General features: G+C 38.7%; 1 protein-coding gene across 3 annotated transcripts in view; it reads right to left on the bottom strand.

The window, feature by feature from the left end:
• UVRAG (UV radiation resistance associated) overlaps positions 1–22,228 on the bottom strand; it is an 83,647-nt gene that overhangs the window by 54,829 nt on the left and 6,590 nt on the right. For all 3 annotated transcript variants that reach the window (XR_003249677.1, XR_003249678.1, XM_026040959.1), the window contains exons 2-6: positions 13,595–13,712; positions 12,226–12,260; positions 10,150–10,311; positions 8,845–8,919; positions 4,782–4,867 (exon numbers count right to left, since the gene is read on the bottom strand). Coding sequence is in view for 1 of the 3 variants with exons in the window: in XM_026040959.1 (XP_025896744.1) it covers positions 4,782–4,867; positions 8,845–8,919; positions 10,150–10,311; positions 12,226–12,260; positions 13,595–13,712 (476 nt within the window). In the remaining 2 variants the exon portion in view is untranslated. The remainder of the gene's footprint in view (positions 1–4,781; positions 4,868–8,844; positions 8,920–10,149; positions 10,312–12,225; positions 12,261–13,594; positions 13,713–22,228) is intronic.

Genomic DNA, 22,228 nt, shown 5'->3' on the forward strand with positions numbered 1-22,228 from the left:
TCTAGCTGGAAATAGGTCAACATTCCCCAAAAAGACCCTGTCTGCTCCACTGCTCCCTCTCACAAAGCCTATGAAAATAGCTTCAAGTGTAGCACAGTTAAATAGGATAAAAATAGCTGCCCAAAAGCAGTTACTACATTTTACACACACATTTCCACTATGTAGTCTCAGAGAAACCACTCTGAGCTAATAATGTCAAGCCTACAACTGCTCATACTAACCCCTTAGTTTGTCTGTCATTAGTTTCAGGGAAGGAGTTACCTGTTTATTAGTTGCTTATGCAGGATTTCGGTTTGTTAATTAAAACTGCTCCTAAAGATGGAAGAATTTAAACACAGGCAATAGTTGTTGCACAGTTTCTTTCTTAGCATAAGTTAAACAAAACAGTGGTTTTATTTTGACTTCATGTTGTAGATTTGGCATCTTAATGTGGTTAGTTGCCAACAACAGCCCAAAGCTTCAGACTGTGGAGAAGCACTACCTAAAACTGTGTTCTTAAGTAAATTCTCCTCAAACATAATTAACAACTCTACAATGAGGCACAAAACCTGGAAGTAGGTCTATAACTTTAAGGATGTCTCTGGCTCTTTAAGGATGAAATTATAAGATTATGAAAGGTAGAAAAATGGGAGTATTCAAGGCACTGAAGCTTAAAACAATTTGTAGCAACTATATTTCTACTTGTCACATAGGAACATGTCCATATTCAAGAGCGTTGAACATCAGCAGAGGTTGCTCAAAGCCTTTGGATTTTCCATCTCCGGAGACATTCAAAACCTGGACATGGTCCTGGGCAACTCGCTCTAGATGACCATGCTTGACCAGGGATGTTGGACCAGGTGATCTCCAGAGGTCCTTTCCAGCACCCCTAATCCTGTGATTCTGTAATACTGGTAAATAGGCACATGATTAGTTTCAAGAAAAATGTGTCTCATACAAGTTATTCTGCGTCCCTAAGCTAGAAAGCAGAAACTAGTCCCTAGATTAGAGATTCAGCCCTAGTCCTCTACAGAGCAGTGTCTTGCCACTGGGCCATTTTAAGTCACTAAATTGCAAACTGGGCCATCATTTCCGTGAAGTGACACACAAGAGAATTGCTCACTTAATTTTATGATCTGGTTATGAAAGACATTTACCTRTTGAGGGCACTGTAACTGTATTTATTTGCTTAACACCAGGACAGGCCATGTTAATTCCCTGCAGCTGCTCTGGTTTTCAAGACTACTCCACTACATCAGATTTACATGTGGCATCAGCAGTGMAGCACTTTAACACCTAGCAGTATTTAGCAATATTTATATAAATCAACTTAACCTATAATAAGCAGGACTAGTAACAATATGGTAGTTACTCATAGCTGCTCTTTTACCAGCATCTCCAGCACTGAAACATTACTAATACCAGATTTTTTTCATCTTTGCAATAACAGAACCAAAACATTTTCAATTTACTCAGCCCAGACAAGCTACCACATYTGCTAAAGCAATGGTTAAATCATAAAGAAAGAGGTTGTGACTGGGGAGATTAAGAATGCAGGAAACAAAACTGCAAAGAGCCAAGTTTCATCAGTTCTTAYACACTGTTTGTCTCCAGGCAGAATTCAGGAGGGCTTTCTGCACTCGTGTACTTAGAGGTGAATATGCTATCAGAGGCCCAATTGGTTTAAGTGCTACAATAAAACAGTTGTAGAATGCAAATAAGACTGCTTCAGTTCCTAAACACAAAAATAAAGTTTAAATATATTGGCTTTAAGTCTTCAGTGATCACCAGCATATCCCATCTTCCCCAGTATCAGTGAATAAAGGTCTAATTTTCAGATTTCAAATAAAGGGATAAGAAATTAACAGAATGCTAAATATAAACCTATTCCCATCATTGAMGCAAACGTGCTGAGAGTCTGACTATGGAGACATGTCCAGAACATGACTTCACATGGATCTGGCCCATCTTGTTCCTTACGTGAAAAGTGAAATGTGTTACTGTACAACCTATTACTACCAGCTACATAATACATAGAAAGCCTTGAAGCGACCTCCTCTTGGGAAATATGACCATACAGCCAAGGGGAGAGGGAAAAAACTCAAAAATTTGGCTTTCCAGTCAGCCTGGTTAATTTGACAGTTTGCCTTTTTAAAGCAAATGGCTGCAAGAATATTTGTCATGTCCATATGGCACGGACAACTTGTTACCAACACAGTGTTTGCCTGAGGATTTTTGTTTCTGCCCCAAAACAAGGAGGTTCACAAAATGCTGAGGATTTCCTTATGTGAAACTAAGCTGTCTGGGCACTTAGACTTTTCCTCCTACTTAATTAGCTTGTAAAACCATGTAATTAAGCATCTGAACACACATGCACCATTTTAATCATCACTAGAAAAAAATGCACTGTTCACACTCTAACATTCCTAATTGATTTTTTTAACAAACATAAATGCAGTCGAGCACATGCTTTTCATTAAGACCTATTCAAAAGCTTTAAAGTTTTAGCTGTGTACTACATCTGAGAAATACATATATAAGTACATGCATATCTCATTTTTCCTTCCCCCAAAAGCTGTTTTGGTAACTGTCTCAAGTCAAGGAGATAAATTCTCATTTTACAGCTTCAAGAAATAGAAGCTGTTCCCTAAATCCTTGTGCTGTACAGCCAAAGACAATCTCTGTGCAGATGGCACCACCAGTACAACTTGGATGCAGACACCACCATCACCCAGACTCACTTTGGAGAAGTCTAAAGCCAAAACCAGGAAAAGCTGTTTTTTGTACTCATAATACCCCGTGAAAACATTAGGAAACCACATGTGCAGCTTGTGAATTTTTACTGCAAGCACAAATACCATATCCTGAAAAAAGTCTTCAAAACATGGGATTTATGTGACCAGATGCAAACCTTTACAGTGTAGACACTTCCCTATTCTCTTTATAGTCGATGGACAGAAGCAGGCAGGCAGCAATTCATTTCCTCCCAGTGTAAATGTCCTGTCAAATGAGTTACAACTCAAATTATGCCCTTCTTTTGGTTGTAAGTCAAACTTCCTCATAAAAAATATCTCTGGGAAGATTTCCACAGGCTAATTACTCAATTCTGCACTCCAGGAGGAGATGACAAACCCACAGACTGTCTGATAGGAGGGAAAAAAAGCACCTGCTAAAGAGACAAGAAATTATTAGAAATAAACACTATCAGGCCTTTTGAGCTAGACACCAAGAKTAAATTGTGGTAGCAAAAGTTTGTTTCCAAAGCTGAGTTCATGTAAAAGGGAAGAGRAAAAAAAAAAAAAAAARAGACTACATGGGAGACCTCRCCTCAATTCCCAAAGAAAACTCCCAGTTTGGATGGAAACAGGAAAAAATATATAGGTRTAGTCACAGATTATAATTTTTGTGRGAACCAGACAACACAGAATATATTCCTTGATAAGGCTACAGTTCAGAATAAACAGACAGGGCTCCAGTCAGTCAAGCTCATGATCAGCTGGTATAATAGCAAATATTTGTCTGGAATGAGCGTGGCACTATAGGAAGCACAAAGGAAATGGCAAATAAAAAAAAAGTATGAAAAAAGCAACAGGATGACTGGTAAATATGTCCTCAGTTCCATCTAACAACAACTAAGTTTCAGGTAGTATCAAAATAAGTTTCTAGTGGTCTGTGTCTGAAAGGAGCCAGAACCACATGTTAAAACCCCTAGCTGTTTTCCACTGGAGGTAGGAAAGACATACATTTAGAAGGGAAGTCTTTACCTTATGTATGTTTTACAGAATCAAGAATAAACGGATTTMATCTTTAAAAGAGCTTATAAAATAATGGCTTCTGAATAAGAAGAACCTAGAGTTACCTTCCCCTACCACACCACAATGTGGACAGAAAATACAGCTAACACTTTGTACAGACAACAGTGACATCTACTGTTAAGGTTACTAAATGATTTGGATTTATAGAATKGATAAACCTTTTTTCCAATGACTTGAAAGCAGCTTAAACACTTCCTTCAGGCGTTTTATTTGCAACATGTCTAATGTTACTGCCACRCAGCTGAGTTAGCAATGTAAAAGCATCTTGTAAAGTGCATTTTATACACAAAGTTCTCAACCTCAAACCAGTGTTCAAACCCTTTACTGTACTTCATTCTCAAACTGCCATAATTAAAGTAGCTCTGTGAAAGGTCTCCTTGCTTACCTTGAGCATTCCATGTTTTTCATAACCAACAGGCAACCTAACCATAGCCAACTAACCTCCCAAATGTAGAGCAAAGTGTTTCTTGCAGCAAAGGCACTAGAGTAACTGGATTCTGACTACACCGTGGTTTTTTTTGGATTCCATGAGGATTATGCAAAAGGTAAGTTCTGTTCAATGGTTTAACAAAAGTCTTAGATTCATAACTTAAAAACATTGCTTTCAAGCAGGCTGGTTTTTGGCAAGGAGGGATTTTTAGTTGTTTTCTCTAATGCATTTAAAAATCAATTTTCATTCTGTTGCAGAGCACAGCGAAGGGGCTTTCCACAGAACATCCCCAGTAATGAAGTTTCATGGTTTCAACATTCACAAGCTCGTCCAGGGGGTAAATTCCACAACCAGCTCTATGCCAGGTTGGCTCAAGCATCCACGTGGTAGAAGTCCATAGTGTACCAAGAGAAAGCCCTGTCAAGCCCTGTCTCCTGACTAGCAGGAATAAACTGATGCTACTTAAGTATCTTCCTTTCAAATTCCAAAATACTAAAAATTTGTRTTTGGAAAGACTACCTCTCCCCATACACAAAGATCAGTCTCAAAAACCTTACCTAAGCAAAGAGAAGACATCGTAAGAGTTACGAACACWGTTCTGATCCACCTGGAGAAGACTATTCTTCAGGGTACCTGAGTGATCCTAAAGGCAAAGGATGAACATTAATTTAAGAATCAATACATTCTTCCATTTTGGCTAAAACATGCACTTTCTGGAGAAGAGGAGGTGATGCTGTATTTAATGCATTCTAAATCTCTCTTGATACACAGGTTGTAAGTAGAAATAGTTTTTAAGAAAATGCAGTAGCAACGACATTAGTACTGTAGYCAGGCCTACAATAGCATTTACATTATTAATAAAATGTTATAATATTAATAAAATATTATGGCATTAACAATTAATTAATATTAATAAAACGTTATGACACTAAAATATTTAGCTGTGTTCTAGACCTAACATGCATTTTCTGGAATTGTAATACCCATTACGGCACAAGTCATTTTACGCACAGAAATACGGAAGGGTGCAATTGCAGTAATGAATTTCCCAAGTTCCAGATCCACTTCACTTTCAGTGATGTGACTGAAGATGTGTAAGAGGTACAAGATGTACAAGACTGATATAGAACTTGATTCTTTATCCATATTTTAACAGGTCTAACAGACATCTAGATTTTGAATGATGTTCTGAATGATTTATTATTTTCAAATGAAGTCAAAGAGTTTCAGGAAGTTATAAAAAACATGTAGTTTTCACAGAATCCCAGAATGGCTGATGTTGACAGGAACCTCTAGAGATCCTCCAGTGCAGCCCCTGCTCCAGCAGGGACACCCRGAGCACGGGGCACCCGCTCCAKCCMGGCRCGKTGGGAAGGTCTCCAGAGCAGGAGCCTCCGCAGCCTCCCTGGGCAGCCTCAACCAGGGCTCGGGCACCCTCCCACCAAACAAGTTCTTCCCCACGGCCACATGGAGCTGCCCGGCCTCCAACCTGCACCCACTGCCCCTTGGCCTGCCACTAGCCACCACCCACAAGAGCTTGGCCCCTTCCTGCCTCCATCCTCCCCTCGGCTGCTTGCACACACTGACCAGGTCCCCTCTCGGCCTCCTCTTCTCCAGCCTCAACAGGCCCCRCTCGCTCGGGCTCTCCTCACACGAGACCTGYTCCAGGCCCTTCAACATCTCTGTTACTCTGCACTGGCCCCTCTCCAGAACCTCCACATCCCTCTTGTCCTTCGGAGCCCAGAACTGCACACACGTAAGCGCACATTCTGCACAAAAAAGCATCAAAAACAGGCCAACCACAATACTTTATGCTGCAAATGTCAGATAAGCTTTTCCATATCAGGCAGTCACATAAATTSCTAGAAACGCCCCAAACTTGCAGGACAAAGTGAATCTTAAGTACGTCAAATGACTTAACAGGACTATCAGAAACTTTACAGATCATAAGAAAACAGCCCTTTACTTTCTGTATCAATTTCTTACAAAGTACACATGACCAGCTAGTTTTCTAGCAGCAATATAGATTTACACTGGTACGAGTGCAACAATTTCTACCTGCATATTCYTCACTTGCCTCAAGAAGCTGTTTCTATGTAGAAGTGGTTGAAATGGACGGCTGCATTTTAACAGCTCCTAACAAAACTGCATTAGCCACAGGTTGTACAGTAAACATCCCTTTCCAGCAGAAATAAGATTTTATCTAAATTATCTGGAGATCTGTATACTACAACATGTAGCACACTGCAACACAGGATATCTGCAGGTGTCTCAGCCCCTTATTTCCATTCTGTAGAGGTTAGATTCTAAGAAGGGGGAAAATTGGAAGTGCCCAATGATCATTATGAGAGCTACACCACAAGGTGGATTTTGTTTTGACTTTACTTAAAAAGTAAAGACCAAGCTTTAGTTAAGAGGATTTATTTAAGCAGAACATGCAGCATGGCCAAAAATAACCAGTTTTAGGAAGGGGGAAGCACAGCACTATCATGTTTTAGCCTTTTCCCTTCCCACTGTGCTACAAGATTCCCTATGGATTATACCTGGAMGAACTCTCCAGTAACGCTAGCATTGAATGGATAACGCTAGCAAGAGACAAATATATCCAGTTATACAAACTATTCCACCAACGAGAAGATTGCCAGAACATATAAGTTATTTATTAGAGAACAGTTTGCCCTTTAAGAGAAGGCCCTATTATCTCTTTGCCACAGTATTTATTACAGACAGTAGACACACGACTTTGTGAGTGTGCACAGCAAGATCTTTCTTGAAAGCAGATGGGAACAAACTGAGCCTTTACTTTGCTTCTGCAAAGCGGTCAGGATCCAGCTGCTAATAAGCAAGTCTGTGGGGAAAGGCTCCACCTGCACTGATGGAGGTTGCATATTGTAGGGAAACTGAGATGCAGTTTTTTAAAGACAGGAGTCTCTCCTGCTCCATAGTTGAAAACCTGCTACAGTCCCTGACAAACATACCTTGCTCTTCTTGCCTCCCACCTCTGAGCACAACCAATGTCAAGCAACAGAGAATTGCAGAGAATAGCTCTGATTTCTCCTTTAAGGAGWTGACAGTAAGCTGGTCATTAGCTCAAAGCTGTATCTGTTTTCCTAAACGTGCTCTCTAAACATCACTGCAGGCAACTGCAGGGTTGGTCTTATTGGTGAGGAGCAGCAGGCATAAAACAGATGGAAAAAGGAATGTGAAAATTATTAAACCACTGAGGAGAACTGAGGATATAGCTGAGATCTCCCAGCAAAAATAGCTGCCTGTTTTTCCCCCCCCCATACCCTAAACAAAACAAAAATTATCTTGCGCAAGGTCAGAGCTGGAGGTATCAACAKATGAAAGTTGAAAATGGTCAAGGACACTGGCAGAAGACACAGCTGTTAACTCTTCTAGTATTACATGAACCTATAGTGGGCAGTATATACTAGTAACAGGCAATAATAACCTTTGGAGGACAGAACGCACATGTAAAGGCATTTGAAATCTCCTTTCTAAACTTCTTTCTCACCAACTAAACAGTTGGTGCTAGAATYTTTCCACGTTGCTCCATTAGAAGACACAAACCTGCTATAAAACAAGTATTTTTAGCACAAACTTGCATTCTGGAAGTTATCTCAAATGAAAACAGGCCTCAAAATTCTCAATGTGCACATGCAGTACACATCAGTGTATATGCACACTTCTAAACRTGCAGATTTTTAAAGTAAGCAATTTAGTAACTACAATGTTCATATATGAGCACATTGCTCTGCTTAATGATCAAGAATACATCCACTTAGTAAGTCTACAAAACTACTGCAGTTTAAATCACAAAAATCTCATGACAGTGCCCAGCATCCCTGTCCTGCTTCAGCTTATTCTGTTACAATTGCTTTTGGATTCCCACTTCTCAGTATGGAAAGTCCACAAAATAGAAAAAAAGGATGATTTGTATTTAAATCCAGATGGAGCAAGAAATGCTCAAACATATATCCGGACAGTGTGTTTTGAAACCTTGAGTCCACAAAACATCTCCAGAAAACTTTACTCAGCTTTTACCAACCCTCTTGTTTTGGCTCATGAACAATCTTAGTTAATGACCAAGACATTTTTAAACTGTAAACATTAAATTTCCCCACTAATAAAACACAAATTTCAGGGAAGGGCAAAGAAATTTGTGCTCAGACAAGAGCTATCTCTCAGTGGGCATTTTCTCTCCAGCCAAGTGCTCCTTATGCAACTTGTCTATAAGAAAGTAGCACCAACAGCACCAAACCACACATTCTGCTTCAAGATCGGTAACTACCACTTAATGTGCTATTATATTTGCTATGAAAATGAGTATTAATAGCTACAGAATTTTCAAGATATTTTCTGTATGAATGAAGTTTCCATCTCAAATAATCTTAAATATTTTCTGTAATCTTTCTGGCTTTAAATGCTGTACACTAAATGTTGCATGAATGGATCAGGTGCTGTCCAGAAAGGATAAAATGACTTATGTAAAAAAAAAATTATTCCTTCCCAAAAGTATATGTTCTGAGCAACTAAGTGTGCAAATTTATGTCTAGAAATTGAATAATGTCTTGTCATCAGTATTAACAAGTTAGAAGAAATATGAAATACCCTTACCTTCTGTTCAAATGATGCTCCATAGTAACCATCATTGAGACCAAAAATAATCTCATTGGGGTTTCTTGCATGTATCTGCAAGAGCAGAAAACAAAACATTTTCAGGCCACCTTATGATTAAAAGCAGTGCACAGTCTTCATAAGTTGCTCTATCTGATGATTAGCTTTTCAGTTCCTATAACTCTAAAGTAGATGAAACTAGAGAAAATTGAAATTAAACACAGAAATCACATTTTCTTCACAGCATTAAAGACAGTTGCTGAATATGCTCAGTCATTCTACTTTGGAAAAGCAAATATCAATTGAAAAACAACATAGTTGCTATATGACTTTTCCTATTGCTCTACATCTATCTGTTAAACATAAATTGAGCAGGAATTAAATCAGAGATCAGCATTGGAAATTAGCTTTTACATAATCTCTCCTAAATTGACACTCTGCTGCTCACTTTTGGGGTTATAAAACAATTCATGTTTTAGTATTACAGCTAATATACTATTAAAAATATTCCAACTAAAAGCCTACTGCACAGGATATTTTTCAGAGAGTCTCCTGCACTCTGTAAAAACAAACAGAATATCAAAATGCTGTATTTTGTGAAGCTACAGCAGTCATGCTTCCAATTGGCTTCCAGCGGCCAATAAATAGAGCTTTTATTCTTTTCCAACAGCTTTTTTTTTTGAGAGAGAGAGATCCTGATTTAAAAACACTAAACTCATTTTAAAATTAAAAAACAGAATACAGACTACTCTAAACTGATCATATCAATGTGGCAATCTAGGACTGCTCACTGGAGCTATGACAACCTGTTATTTAAGTCAAAAGGCACAGTACTTTTTAGCACTTTTAGTATTTGTGATATAGGTTTCTTTTGCATCCACTTTTACTGTAAGCTCCACAACAGAGTAAACTCTTCACTCTTCACCTGTCACAAAAGGTTACTGGCAAGATAAAAGAAACAGAATCAAAACAAACTTCTGGTTCTTACACAGCAAACTTCCTGGACTTAAAAGCTCTTGATTGGGAGTCATTACTATGMGAAGTGATTAGAATTATATGTGAATATTATAATTTATTTTCATCTAGCTACATGCAACTCAAAGTATTATTTGATCGGCTTAGTCAGTAATGCTGATTGAAAGTATTCAGATGGTCAAGAGTTAAAGCTTGTGCACAAATCTCTGTAAATTCTTTTAAATGCTGATCTAAGAGGTGTTCATTTCTTCTTCAAGCATTCTGCATTTTTGTTCAGTGTATTTATAGCCTCCTCCATCCAAAAGCTGAGAAAGTCTGTTTTCACATTACCTGCTGGCCCAAGTACTTTAATCCATCTAGATTAACTTTCCATTCTATCAGAAGCTGATAGTGCTCCTTCTTGCCACCCCAGATCCTCACAACAAAACACGAGACGGACGTATCAAGGCGATCGGGCATTATTCCAAAGTCCAGGCTCCTCCATGTTGGGTTCTGTTGGTATTCAGAGGGATAAAGACAATTCAAACGAGCTGAAAGGAGTCCGAATATGTAGCAGGTTAGAATAGGCAGTAGGTTAGTATGTAGCACTTACAGAAAGAGATGAGGCTGTGTCAAATAAAGACTGAAAAATTYCAGTACAAACATGAACTTTTCGGGATTTACACAGAAGTGAAGCCAACAGGCACTGCAGCTTCATTTTTTCCCCTTAATAAAAACGCCGTATTCTGCAAAGTACTTCTGAAACTCAGCCTGTGTTCTGCCTCCTTCCACTACAAGATGCTGAAGAATTACTTCGCTAACTGAGTTCGGCCAAATCAAGAATTAAAATGCTAAGATACTGGAAGCCACATTTTCCTAGCAATATCCTTTGGTATCTGAAAATCAGGGTATAATTTGCATTGCCAAAGTTGAATCTAAAAAAGTCGAATCTGAAAAACAGGGTATAATTTGCATTGCAATAGTCAGTCTCACATTAAATTTGTACAATCTATTTACAGATTTGTTTACATTCAGCTCTTTTTTAACTGAGGCTGATGGCACACCTTAAATTAACAGTAACAGGATAACTCTCCTGTTAAGTGTTCTTCATTCTAAAAAATCAGACTTGTATCTCAATTCTATAGAAGCAGCATATATTAATTATTAAATCTGTTGGAATGGCAACAGAACTCAGGCTTAAAATACAGCTAACAYCAAGAACTTTGGCTCACCTCTGATAATGTTACAACCAAAAATTTAGGGATACTGTAGAAACTGACCCAAGCTGCATCCAAACTAAGCCAACGTGGATTGACATTAGTGGTGGAAAGAGCCTAACACTCAGTTTTGGATTTCTCCAGGCTGTAAAACACAAGATACCCAATGCAGATATAGGAAGATGCCTAATCCCAACCCCSCTTCTCTATAGAAGAAGTAATTCCTCCAAAATGAAAGCAAACAGTAGGAACACACAATCCCAARCAGCTGGACCACCTTGAAAGAACAAGCCTTTCATTCCTTTGCTTAAGCAGCTTGGAACAGGCAAGGCATTCCTGAACTGGTATTAGGAAAATGGTATTAGGCAAGTCAGAATAATACGCCTTTAAAAAGAAGGGAAAAAGGAAAAGTTATCCATTAAATACCACAGAAGGATTTGCTCCCCATGTGCTTACTTAAATTTTCATAGAGAAAGGTACTTGGTAGCTACTTGGGCAGAGAACACCAGGATATTAAAATGGAATTTGAACAAGGCTGCAACATTTTTAAATCCAGATTTTATCAGTCCATTTCATATTTCCTTTGTTAGACTCTTTCCATTATTAATTTTTCYGTTTTTCACTAAACAGAACTCAAGAGCCTCAAATCTCAAAGAATGCAACTTTAGACAAGGTAAAAAGCCTTCCAACTGTAGAGTGGTTTCCTCCAACCAGGAGGTTTTCAAAACCCACTGGCAGCCCTCACCGAAACATACTGTAAATGCTTCAGTTCTGTCTTACTGATGCAGATACTAAAAAGTGTGTTTAGTGGGTTTTCAAATTCATTTCAAAAAAATGTCAGACTCCTACAATATCCTACCACTATATCCTAACAAAAAACCTTACCCATTCTCAGTTGCAAGAAACTCTTTACTGGTCTGATACTCTCACTGATCTGAACTGGACCATTTAGAACCTTTACGAAGTTTCATTGACTACAGCTTTTTGAAACTGTCCTTAAAAACCATGCACTTTTGCAGATACAAGTAAATTCACCTACACCTGATGATGTTCAAAGTAGCACATGTTGCAATGCTGTTCAACTCATTTGAAAGACTGCTTGCAGAGTCTCTGCTTCATTAAATCAACATATTGAAACAAACTAGAAATAGTGTTTTTAAAATTACGTATAACAACTTCTATGTGTGTGTACGTGTGTGTAACAACTTACCAGAGAATTCTTGATGACTTCACTCTTATAAAATTCTAAGGAAAAAAGAAAAAAGAGTAAAAGATCTTTAGATTAGCATAAATATTGCCGCTAATATTAATAACTGAAATATAGAAAGCTAAAATTAGTAACATTAACATACACAGTAGTAGAACTATTCTGTCAGGGACTAGATTAATAAGACGTAGCTTAAAATGCTTTTTGACTAGAAATGCTCATTGATACTTAATAATTAGAAGCCATTATTTAACTCAAGCATTTCATCTTCTTACCCGAGATGATCCTCGTGAATTACTATGAATTTGATTGACTGCTATTTGCACAGGGACTAGTTTGTCCATGACAGCTTCCTGGAAAGTACAGTGACAGACACACTAATTGCACTGCTTTCCTGAAGAGCAAAGGGTGACCTGTTTCAGGTTCTTGGAAAGCAAACAACTGAATTACCTCACAGAGTTGCCAAGAAGCCTGTATTTAAATGGAAATAAGCAGCAGCTGACATACGGACCTCAGCTTTTCCAGCCAAAATGAGACTTTGAAGTCTTTAGGTACATCGTATTAGAGGCTGGAACACAGATTTTGGAGAAGCACCCTTAGACTGCTTAACTTTTAGGGGGGAAAAAAAGCTTCATCAGATCTTTAAATGCATTCAGAAAAATAAAAGGTAAAGGGAAGAATGAAGCTCACTACATTGTGGGAGAGCACAATACTGAAGCAGTAACATGACCTCTTTAATGTAGCTCAGCTCCATTGACTGAAGAGGGCTAAGAGCCTTATTTAATTTGACTAGTTGGGGAGTTATTTAACCCACAGATTTGTGTAGGTTTATTCACCATGGGACAACATGTGAGCAGAAACTATTTGGTAAGACAATTCTCTCCAGAGCACAGAAGATCCCTTCTCAGCAAGCACTGCAAAAGKAAATCCCAAGTTTAACCACTCCCTTTGGGAAAGTCCAGGCAGGGAACTCAAGTTATATATTCTTACCCTTCAAAACCAGTGACTTTAAACAAGCAAGTTTCAATTGCACTAGCTGAAAATAAAATACAGACGCACCAAGTTTCAATCACAACACTAACAGCTAGTAATCTTAGAAAAGAGCTTAAATCATATTTTTAATAATAATGTCTGTCCATAATGAAGTTACAGATTTTAATAGGAAGCAAGACAAGAGATAAATGAAATACMGAACTTCAACACATCTACAAATGCTGAAAGGCTTCAGGAAATTCAGGAGACTAAAGAGCTGTTTTCCACTGATMGAACAGCGGATGCAAAGAGGCAGCAGAATCTCAAGGCAACAACAGAAGTAAGATTTTGAAATATTAAGACAATTAGGAAAAAAAAGTTGATAACAAGCCTGTTTTACCTTTGTATATCTTGGTGTTATCACACAAATGAAGAGTGAAGTAAGTATCCAAGAGGCGATAACCATTCTTATTGATGATGTTACGTGCAGCAATATTCCGCAGATGACGAAGCCGACGCTAGAAATAAGACAAAAAACAAATATTTTAAAGAATATTTAGACCAAAACTGAATTGTTTAAATTATAACCTTTTAACAATCTGCAAATCATGAGTRTTAAAAAAAATTTTGGCAGAAAGACAGTGTGAATAAATATAAGCTACAATAAAATGACAGAACAAGCAGCACTTGTCATCTATAAATTCAAATTAAGCAGCACTAATACACAAGATAAGCTATTTATATTCATTTTGTGTATGTAGTTTTTATTCTATCCATACATCTAAATCCACAGGCCAAGCAGTTTCCAGCAATTAAATGATGCCTTTAGCATCCTMTTATGACTAGGACACAGAGGTATATGGCGGGATTCTTTTGAGGTAAGAAAACCAAAATACTWTCAACAAGCCCAAGCAGACAAAAAAAAAAAATCAGAATAAAGCATTACTAAGGTAGGCTTATAAGCAACTGGCTAAACCAATTTAAACAATTTAAACCAAAACCATTTAAACCAATTCCATTAGTGGAAATTCAAGAAACTGCTGCTACATCTTTGAAGTCAGAATGTGTGTATACACGCATGCAAGACATATCCAGAGATATGGGAAAAATTACAGATACAGTCAAACTTTGATGTTTCTGCTGAATTCTCTCCAATATAGTAGAAAGATTCCCTTAATCTGTCAGTTGTCTTCAGTTTGGATAACTGAATCACCTTCTTCTGGGTTGCGTACAGTGAAGTAAGATTTTATTTATAAAATTTTGGCCTTAAAATACTGTTATTTAAATAACACTAGAATATGCTGTTAAAAATGTTACTTAGGTGACCTCATTCAACTTCAGTACTAGGTTAGACGCTACAAGATGTGTAATTTTAAATAGCAATATTCAATTGCCTTTACTCTTTCCATTCCCACAGTTACATAGAGGTGGCTACAATCCTAAGTTTAAGAACACAATAGCCTTTTCACCTTRAGGAAATACTGATCCATACCGACTTATTCTTAAATAAGCTCTTCAATAAAACAAGACAACTAACAAAACTTGGCAGGACTATCCAGTCTCTCTCAAATTACTGCTTAGCATTAGTTATTYTAAGAGTGCATAGGTTTTAAAACAGACTACAGTGAATTAAACATTCAAACACTTAAAATATATAAAATTTTCACCAAATCCTTCATATCCCAAAGTGCATTATCTCAAATCAATCTCAGCCTACAACTGCTTCTTCCCATTTAACAAGGGGTRTTTACAAGTTGTTCCCTATGCTTTTTAGGATCACAAACCACCTTCGCACCTCAAACAACTGGCTTAAGTTTTAAGGCATCCTTTTCCCCAAAACCTCGTTAATTTTTAAGCCTGGATCTGCATTATAAGAAACATTTTCTCATTCAGAAAGAAAAGCTGAAAAATGCTTTCAAAACTAAAAGACAACTCATCTTTTTGCAGTTTGTTCAGAAACAAAAAAATCAAGGAGAGTGAAAAGGCCCTCACTGCATAAAATGACACTTTTAAAACATCATGAAATTCTAGCATTTTCACAGAAAGTAAAACCAATGTAAAAGCAATATTAAATTTCTGTTCATGTCACAGACTCCCGTACCYACTGGGGGATAAACTTTAACCTCATTCCTGCAAAGCCGACTTACAAGCTAGACTATGACAACAGAGACAGAGATGGGATGCCCAGATATAYCGCAGGAAAATGTCATACTAGCACATACGTGCAAGATAAAGGTTTATAGAAGAAGTTTAACTGCAGCACTCTACGGTCTTAAATAGTTAGAAATCAGTATTAAGAATGTCAACAAAAAGACTGAGCTTCACTTAAAGAGTTGCATGTACCTTACACAGTATTTCAAGACTAATCTTAAGCAGCTCCTCTTGCTAGCCTTTAAGAGCAACTTCTGTACTAGAATATTTAATAAATGGTTTTGAACATACATTGTGCATCCTRTAAGGGTGATTCATTGGTTTTATGCAGTCATTCAGTAGCATTCAAGCAAGTCAAGCATCTATTAACCACAGCACCCCCCTCTTTTTTAATTACAACCTAGGAAGTTGTAATAACTTCCACACAGCATGTAATAAAGAGGAGCAACTTTCTCCAGATGCTGCTAGGATTACAACAATTGGTTTGAAGTGGCACACTGCAATGAAGTAATCTTCAAGCAATGTCAAACAGGTTTCTCCTCTTTCTTCATACRGAAGGGAAGCAGATACAGAGGGAAAAAGCCTTCTAGACTGCCATAACCTATGCCCACATATTGGGAGTCAATGCTGAGTCCCCATTCTCCACRGTTTGCAGCTTCTTTGCACCCTTCAAAGTCTGGATTCCAACCCCTCTACACACCACTGTCTACCATCTCACCCCCTTACAATTCAGTTGAAGACTAATGTTAAGCTTGCGATTAATTAAAGGCTAATTTAACACTAATTTTTAGCTTAAAGTATGGTCACAAGGCTGTAACACTTCAAATCTCAACATGCAGCATGTAAGGAACACAAAGGCTCCAATTTTGCTTTCACTTCTCTCCCCACCTTCCACCCCATTACTTGTCCTTTCAGCCGAGCTGACAGCCAGGGAACAAACTTCCAATTACACGGACAAATTTCTTGTCTCTGATCCTTAAGATGAAGCACGAGGAGAGCAAGAAGAGAGGCTTGGATCCTGCACAGAAAGCTTCCACTTTGCCCACTACATTGCCCTTGACATTATATTGTGTTATTGAGATTTCCTCCCAGCTCTACAGAGGCAACAGTCAGAGCTAATTAACCTCCTCTTCTGACCAAAGATAATTAGCCATGGCCAGAGATCATGAGCTATGAAGGCAAGTTCAAAAAAACAGATTTGAATAGACTCTAAAATTAGTCACTGAGGGCTTGTGGATGTCCTGGAGCAAAGAACAAGCAACATTTCAAAGGAATTTCCAAGCTCTGCTCAGTATCACCTCCTAGATCCTCCATATCATTTTCACTCCGGAGGATAGAATAAACAATATGCAGAAAAGCCAAAACACTGCTGTAGTTCAGCTCTTATTGGCATAACGAAACATCACCATGTGCCAAGCCTTGCTGTCCCCCTCATCGGTGCCACCACAAACACTTGTGCAGCTGCTCAGCAAGCTGCACTGGGGAACTGATTTGGTGAACGTCACCTCTTTGCTCAGCTGGGTGAGTTTCCCTAGATCAGTTCCTCAATTTGCTTCACAGCACAGCTATATAAACAGCTGCACTAACGAAAGGGGCAGTGACAGACAGATTCACAGATTCACAGAATATTTAAGGTTGGAAGGGACCTCTAGAAATCATCTAGTCCAACCTTCCTGCTCAAGCAGGCACACCTACAGCATGTGGCACAGGGTGGCATCCAGGCGGGTTTTGAAGACCTCCAGAGAAGGAGACTCCACAACCTCCCTGGGCAGCCTGWKCCASKGCTCTGKCACCCTCACAGTAAAGAAGTTGCTCCTCACCTGGAGACGGAACTTCTTGYGYTYCAGCTTGTGGCCATTACCCCTCGTCCTGTCGCTGGCCACCAGTGARAASAGCYTGTCCCCTTCCTCCCTGCATTCTCCCTTCCTGAACTTACACACATTAATCATATCCCCTCTGAGCCGTCTCTTCTCCAGAGAAAACAGGCCCAGCTCACTCAGCCTCTCAACAGCTAGAAAAAGCCCCAATTCCTTCAATGAAGCTGCCAGGTTCATATATGAGACGAGCTGCAGCCTGGCGCTGCTGCGAGCAAAGTGAGAAGCAGCTCACAAGGAAACGGCACCTCAAACCTTAACAGCAATAGTCACCCAATGCACGTGACTTTGAACAAAATTCAAAAAAAAAAAAAAAAGCTGCATTTTAGCAGAGCATTGATCTAGGTGAAGTCTGATATGCCAAAATAAAAAAGGCATTAAAAAAGGGGGTGTTTATCTTTCCTATAAGCCCCAAACAGAGCACACAGTCTGAATGGTGGGCACTGGGATCACAGACTAGCAGCAAAGAAGGCTGAACAGCTAATCCTAGGTGCTGGGTAACACAAAATATTTTGACTACAACTGTCCTAGTCCAYTGCACTTCCCCAGGAAGCCAAGTGAGCAGCAAAATTGCCAGGTAGGCTCTGTTATCATTTGATTTAACTATCAGTCTAAGTTTTGGCTGGGAAGTAACTACCACCTAGCACCTCTGTGTTAGCCTACACGAAGGGAACTGGTGTTTCCTCCTACCTCTGAGGTGAAGATTTAAAGATATTAAAGAAATTGAAGACTAAAAAAAACTTCTGTTAGAGATACATACAGAGGTTGATTGTAAAAGATGCAGCAGGAGAGGAGATCCTGACATTAAACTGTGCTACTTGTTTCTACAGAGCTACAGAAATAGTTTTCCAGGACTCAAGAAAAAAATCCTACATGTACAGCCTGATCTGCTAAGGCTTTCTATGCACAATAATGATCAGACTGCCTTAAAGGTCAGGGGYCTTTTTTATTTAACAAATACACTCAGTTTTCATCATTCTGAGGAACTATTATCAGTTGTTTAATGTATCTACTGTTCCCATTCAATGGCTTTCTGGGAGCCTTTCCAGATTTACCACAGGCCATAAACTCCAGAATAAAGTATTTTGATCAAGATCCTGGTTAATATTTTGTATTTTCATCAGATGATCGCAAAACTCTATCAAGTATTGTGAGATCTGGAGGACCAAAACTGCCCAGTTCCTTCACATTTTAGTTCCCCAAACACCGAGATACTGTAAGTTTTCAATATTTGTACCTAAAATTCCACTTTTTGCATACAGTCACTTGTTTCCACCTCTGGGCAACTTCTTGTATCACCATAAGCAACTGTGCAGTTTCACATCAATAGTCAGAGAATTTATCAAAGCTAAAAACAGGGAAATGAAAGTTAAAGCAGCTTGAGCTTCCCCAATTCAATTCATCACAAAAAAATCTGCACACCAAGAAAGCACGGAAGCGTGGGCAGGAGCATGGAGGAAGGAAGGCAATTTAATTAATAGTGCTGAAGCGCCATAACTGGTCAGGCACCTCTCTCTTTCCCTTTGGAAACAAAAATAAAGCGCCCAAACTATTCACTTAGTTTTGCTGCACTAATTTAAAGAGTGATTAAATTAAGGAGTGATTTATCAGAAGATGAAAGGAGGTGAAGTGAAGGAGGGCCCTAGTGTAGCATAAGCTCTAGACCAGTCTCATGATACCACAAAGAACAGTGACCAGCTAAAGCATGTGTGGAATTTCATAATTATTTGCTCAAGGTCACGTAATACACAGCGAAAACAAGAATGGAAAGTTCTGACTCCCACTCCATCCCAACCACTTTGTTATTCTCTATAAGAATCTGACTACCCGGGGAGGGGGGGGGACGTGTCAAGTATGCCCAAGCTGGCCGAGAACACAGTTAAATAAACATTTTTCTATCTGCACTACTGATCTACCACACTACTAGCTCCGACTCCAAGCATGATTTAGGAAGCTCAGGCCACTGATGAAGGAGCAGCTAAGCCTGTTCTTTAGCATACAGAGGCTGCTGTTTTACTAACATGTGAGATGATCTCCTAGATGTCTTCTGGGAAGAGGCAGCTCTTGTCTCTCCTTTGGCCCTGCTTCTCCCTCCTCTGTCATCTCTGCTAGCTGTGTGACCCTGGCTCCTTCAGCAAAGCTGATCCAGATTTTTTGCTCACCTCTTTGGCAGAAACCCTGGCACCTGGATGTGCTAAACAAACATGCACAGGTATCCAAGGAGCATCTAAAGCAAGGAGATGACACTGCCAAGGGCAGACACAGGGAATCATCATCTCCTTTGGGCAGCAAGGAACCACTGCACTGTCTCGGGCTACTTGGTGATGCTATCATGTTATTCCTGTTAATATCCAACATAGCCCATACAAAATGCCAGACATCATAAGAGTTCAAGAGATTATCTCAATCCAGAGGGCAAGAGTGAGGATAGGGGTGACAGAGCCTATACTTTTCATTTACATTTCATACTTTTGTACAAAGTGTAATTATAAGGGCTAAACGAGCGCAACAAGGCTGGGAAGCTTTCCTATACAAGCAAAACATAAATTTACAGAAGTGACTTAAAAGGCCCAGATTTGCCAAAAGCAACTCACCACTTACGGTTGCCGCAGTTGCCTGATCTCCTGAAAAGCACTTTGCTTCTAAACAGACRTATTATGGACAGTGTTGAAAGTCTCCAATTCCAGCATCTATTCTCCATACTTAAACACTAATATAGTATCTTACTAAAATAGAGTTTAACATCAGCATCAGTGGGTAGCTTTCGTCTTTAACTGCCAAATCCAACTTTTGGATAAACTTAACTGAATTAAGCTTGCAAAAAGGTCACTATGTGGGTCTCTGAATACTTATCATAATTAAGTCATCAAAAACAAAGGAGTTTGTGTACTTTATAACAGTTATGGATTTTTATCATTAAACTATAGCATTTATGATTTTTAAGTCCTTCAAAACATCAACTGTATTTAGACAAAATGAGCGTGTTTATTTTCACAGTATGACTCGGTGCCTCAATAACAAAAATTCCTATTTCCTCAGATTTTCACTAGACCATCTGCATTCACATATCTGCACCACCCTGAGCATAGAGCTGCAAACGCGCGACCCAAGTCCTTGAAAGTCAAGGGCTAGAGAAATCACAGCTAGAGCAGTTTTAGGTAAGTTTAACTACCTTATAGTTTGCAGGCTGACACATTCACTGTCAAAAAGGAACTTCACAGCAGGTTTAGGTCAGTTTGATACAGTACACATGGCCTTTAATAGTAGAGGAACACAAAGSGGGAACTCTGGATACTAATCAGATGTGCTGTTAATTGAACTCACTGTTTACAGCACTTACAGGAAGGCAAGAAAGTGCTCAGCCACCAATTTAAACACTTGCTAGAAAGACCAATATAGAAGTTTTGCAATGAAACATTAGTTTTCCAGTTAAGCTTCTGGTATATCTCAGAGTCAAGAGAATCACAATCCAGGATCTATTTCAAAAGAAAARCAGAAACATTTGATACCCCTTTTTTTAGGATATACCATAAAAAACACTTTGGGAGTCTATTTTACTGTCMTATCAGGATGCACCTGAGGACAGCAAGGCCCTCAAAGCTACAAGGTCATCACTAAGTCAATAATCAGCTTGTGCACCTCTTTATAGATCACACTCCCTGCSTGTCTAGGCTTCCTCACATCAGGTGTGAGGATTCAAGAAGAGCTCAGTAACTTATTCCCATTCTAYATTAGCTAAATTAACATTTAACTACTTTCTGGCAATTGTCTTCAAGAAGTGATGCCAGTAATGAATCATATTCAAGGCCAACAACAGTTCCAAGGATTTATTGTAGAAATTTTAGCACTTCTTTTCTTGTAAAAATGCAACACACACATACACTTTCTTTTCTTTGCATTCCTGGAGATTTGATATAAGAAATGAGAGAAATTGAATCTATGCACTGATTTAACCCAGACTAACTGACCCAAAGAAAAGTCAAACTACTTCCATCAACATGGGCCAGCTGCTTGAGATGATCATGAATCCCTGATTGCGGGTATCTGTTTATAGCTACACTTCAGCTGTGACACTCATTAGAAATAGCATCCATTTCTTAAATCAAAGTGCACTTAGGAGCACCTGAAAGTTTTTGGAAATTTGATGAAATCCACCTTGGACAAAAACCACACCTATAATGTTTTCAAGGTTTCCAACCCAGTCTTTCTGACATGTTTACTCCCATCTCTGTACTGCAGTGAGAGTTTCAGCAAGGAAAAGACAACCAACGTACTGAAGAGTTGTCCAAGTAAAAGTCTTCCATGATTCATATAGAGAGAAAACAAAGAGGAAGAATAAGGAACATCTCTGTATTTAGCAGGGCCCATTTAGAATCTGCTAGAGAATATTTGTACTTAGAATGTGAAAGAGCCCTTTATTAGCTCCAACTGGAGTTGAAGAAACACAGTGTGTGAAGTCRGTGCTATGCTTTGTCTAACAAAATAAATCAATCAATCCACAGCACAACATACTCTAATGCTAACAAAAATAGTAAAAATAGTATCAAAAAATAAATCTAATAAAACAGTTTGGTATGTAACAGCTACATATTACTCTAAAAGGGTAGCTTGGTCTGTCATCCCTTGTACCCACTCTTACCAGCCAATCCATAAATATCTTTCCTTGTCAAATAGATGAATTTTGAGTTGCTCTGCAGTAGAAAATTACCTCAGAGCAATGAACTAAAGAGCTGACAGCTGTTCATCATGAGCAAGAAATTTTTTTTAAAATAAGTCATAGCCCAAAGTAGCAAAACTAGAACACTTCCTTTGAGCTCAAAACCAAGGAGACAGCCAAGATCAGAACTGCTATTCAGTGTATTCACAGCATTTACATTTTTCTTTTCACTACTGTAGYGTGTATCCTCATCCTTCTTTCCAAACCTAAATTCGGGCTTATCACTGGAGAAGGACTGAAAATCTGTGACAAGAAAAATGAAAATGGTATAGAAGACATGGGTGTATAGTTC

The sequence above is a fragment of the Nothoprocta perdicaria genome, unplaced genomic scaffold (genome assembly GCF_003342845.1).
Source record: "Nothoprocta perdicaria isolate Ctin4 unplaced genomic scaffold, notPer1 scaffold_271, whole genome shotgun sequence".
Lineage (NCBI taxonomy): Eukaryota > Metazoa > Chordata > Aves > Tinamiformes > Tinamidae > Nothoprocta > Nothoprocta perdicaria.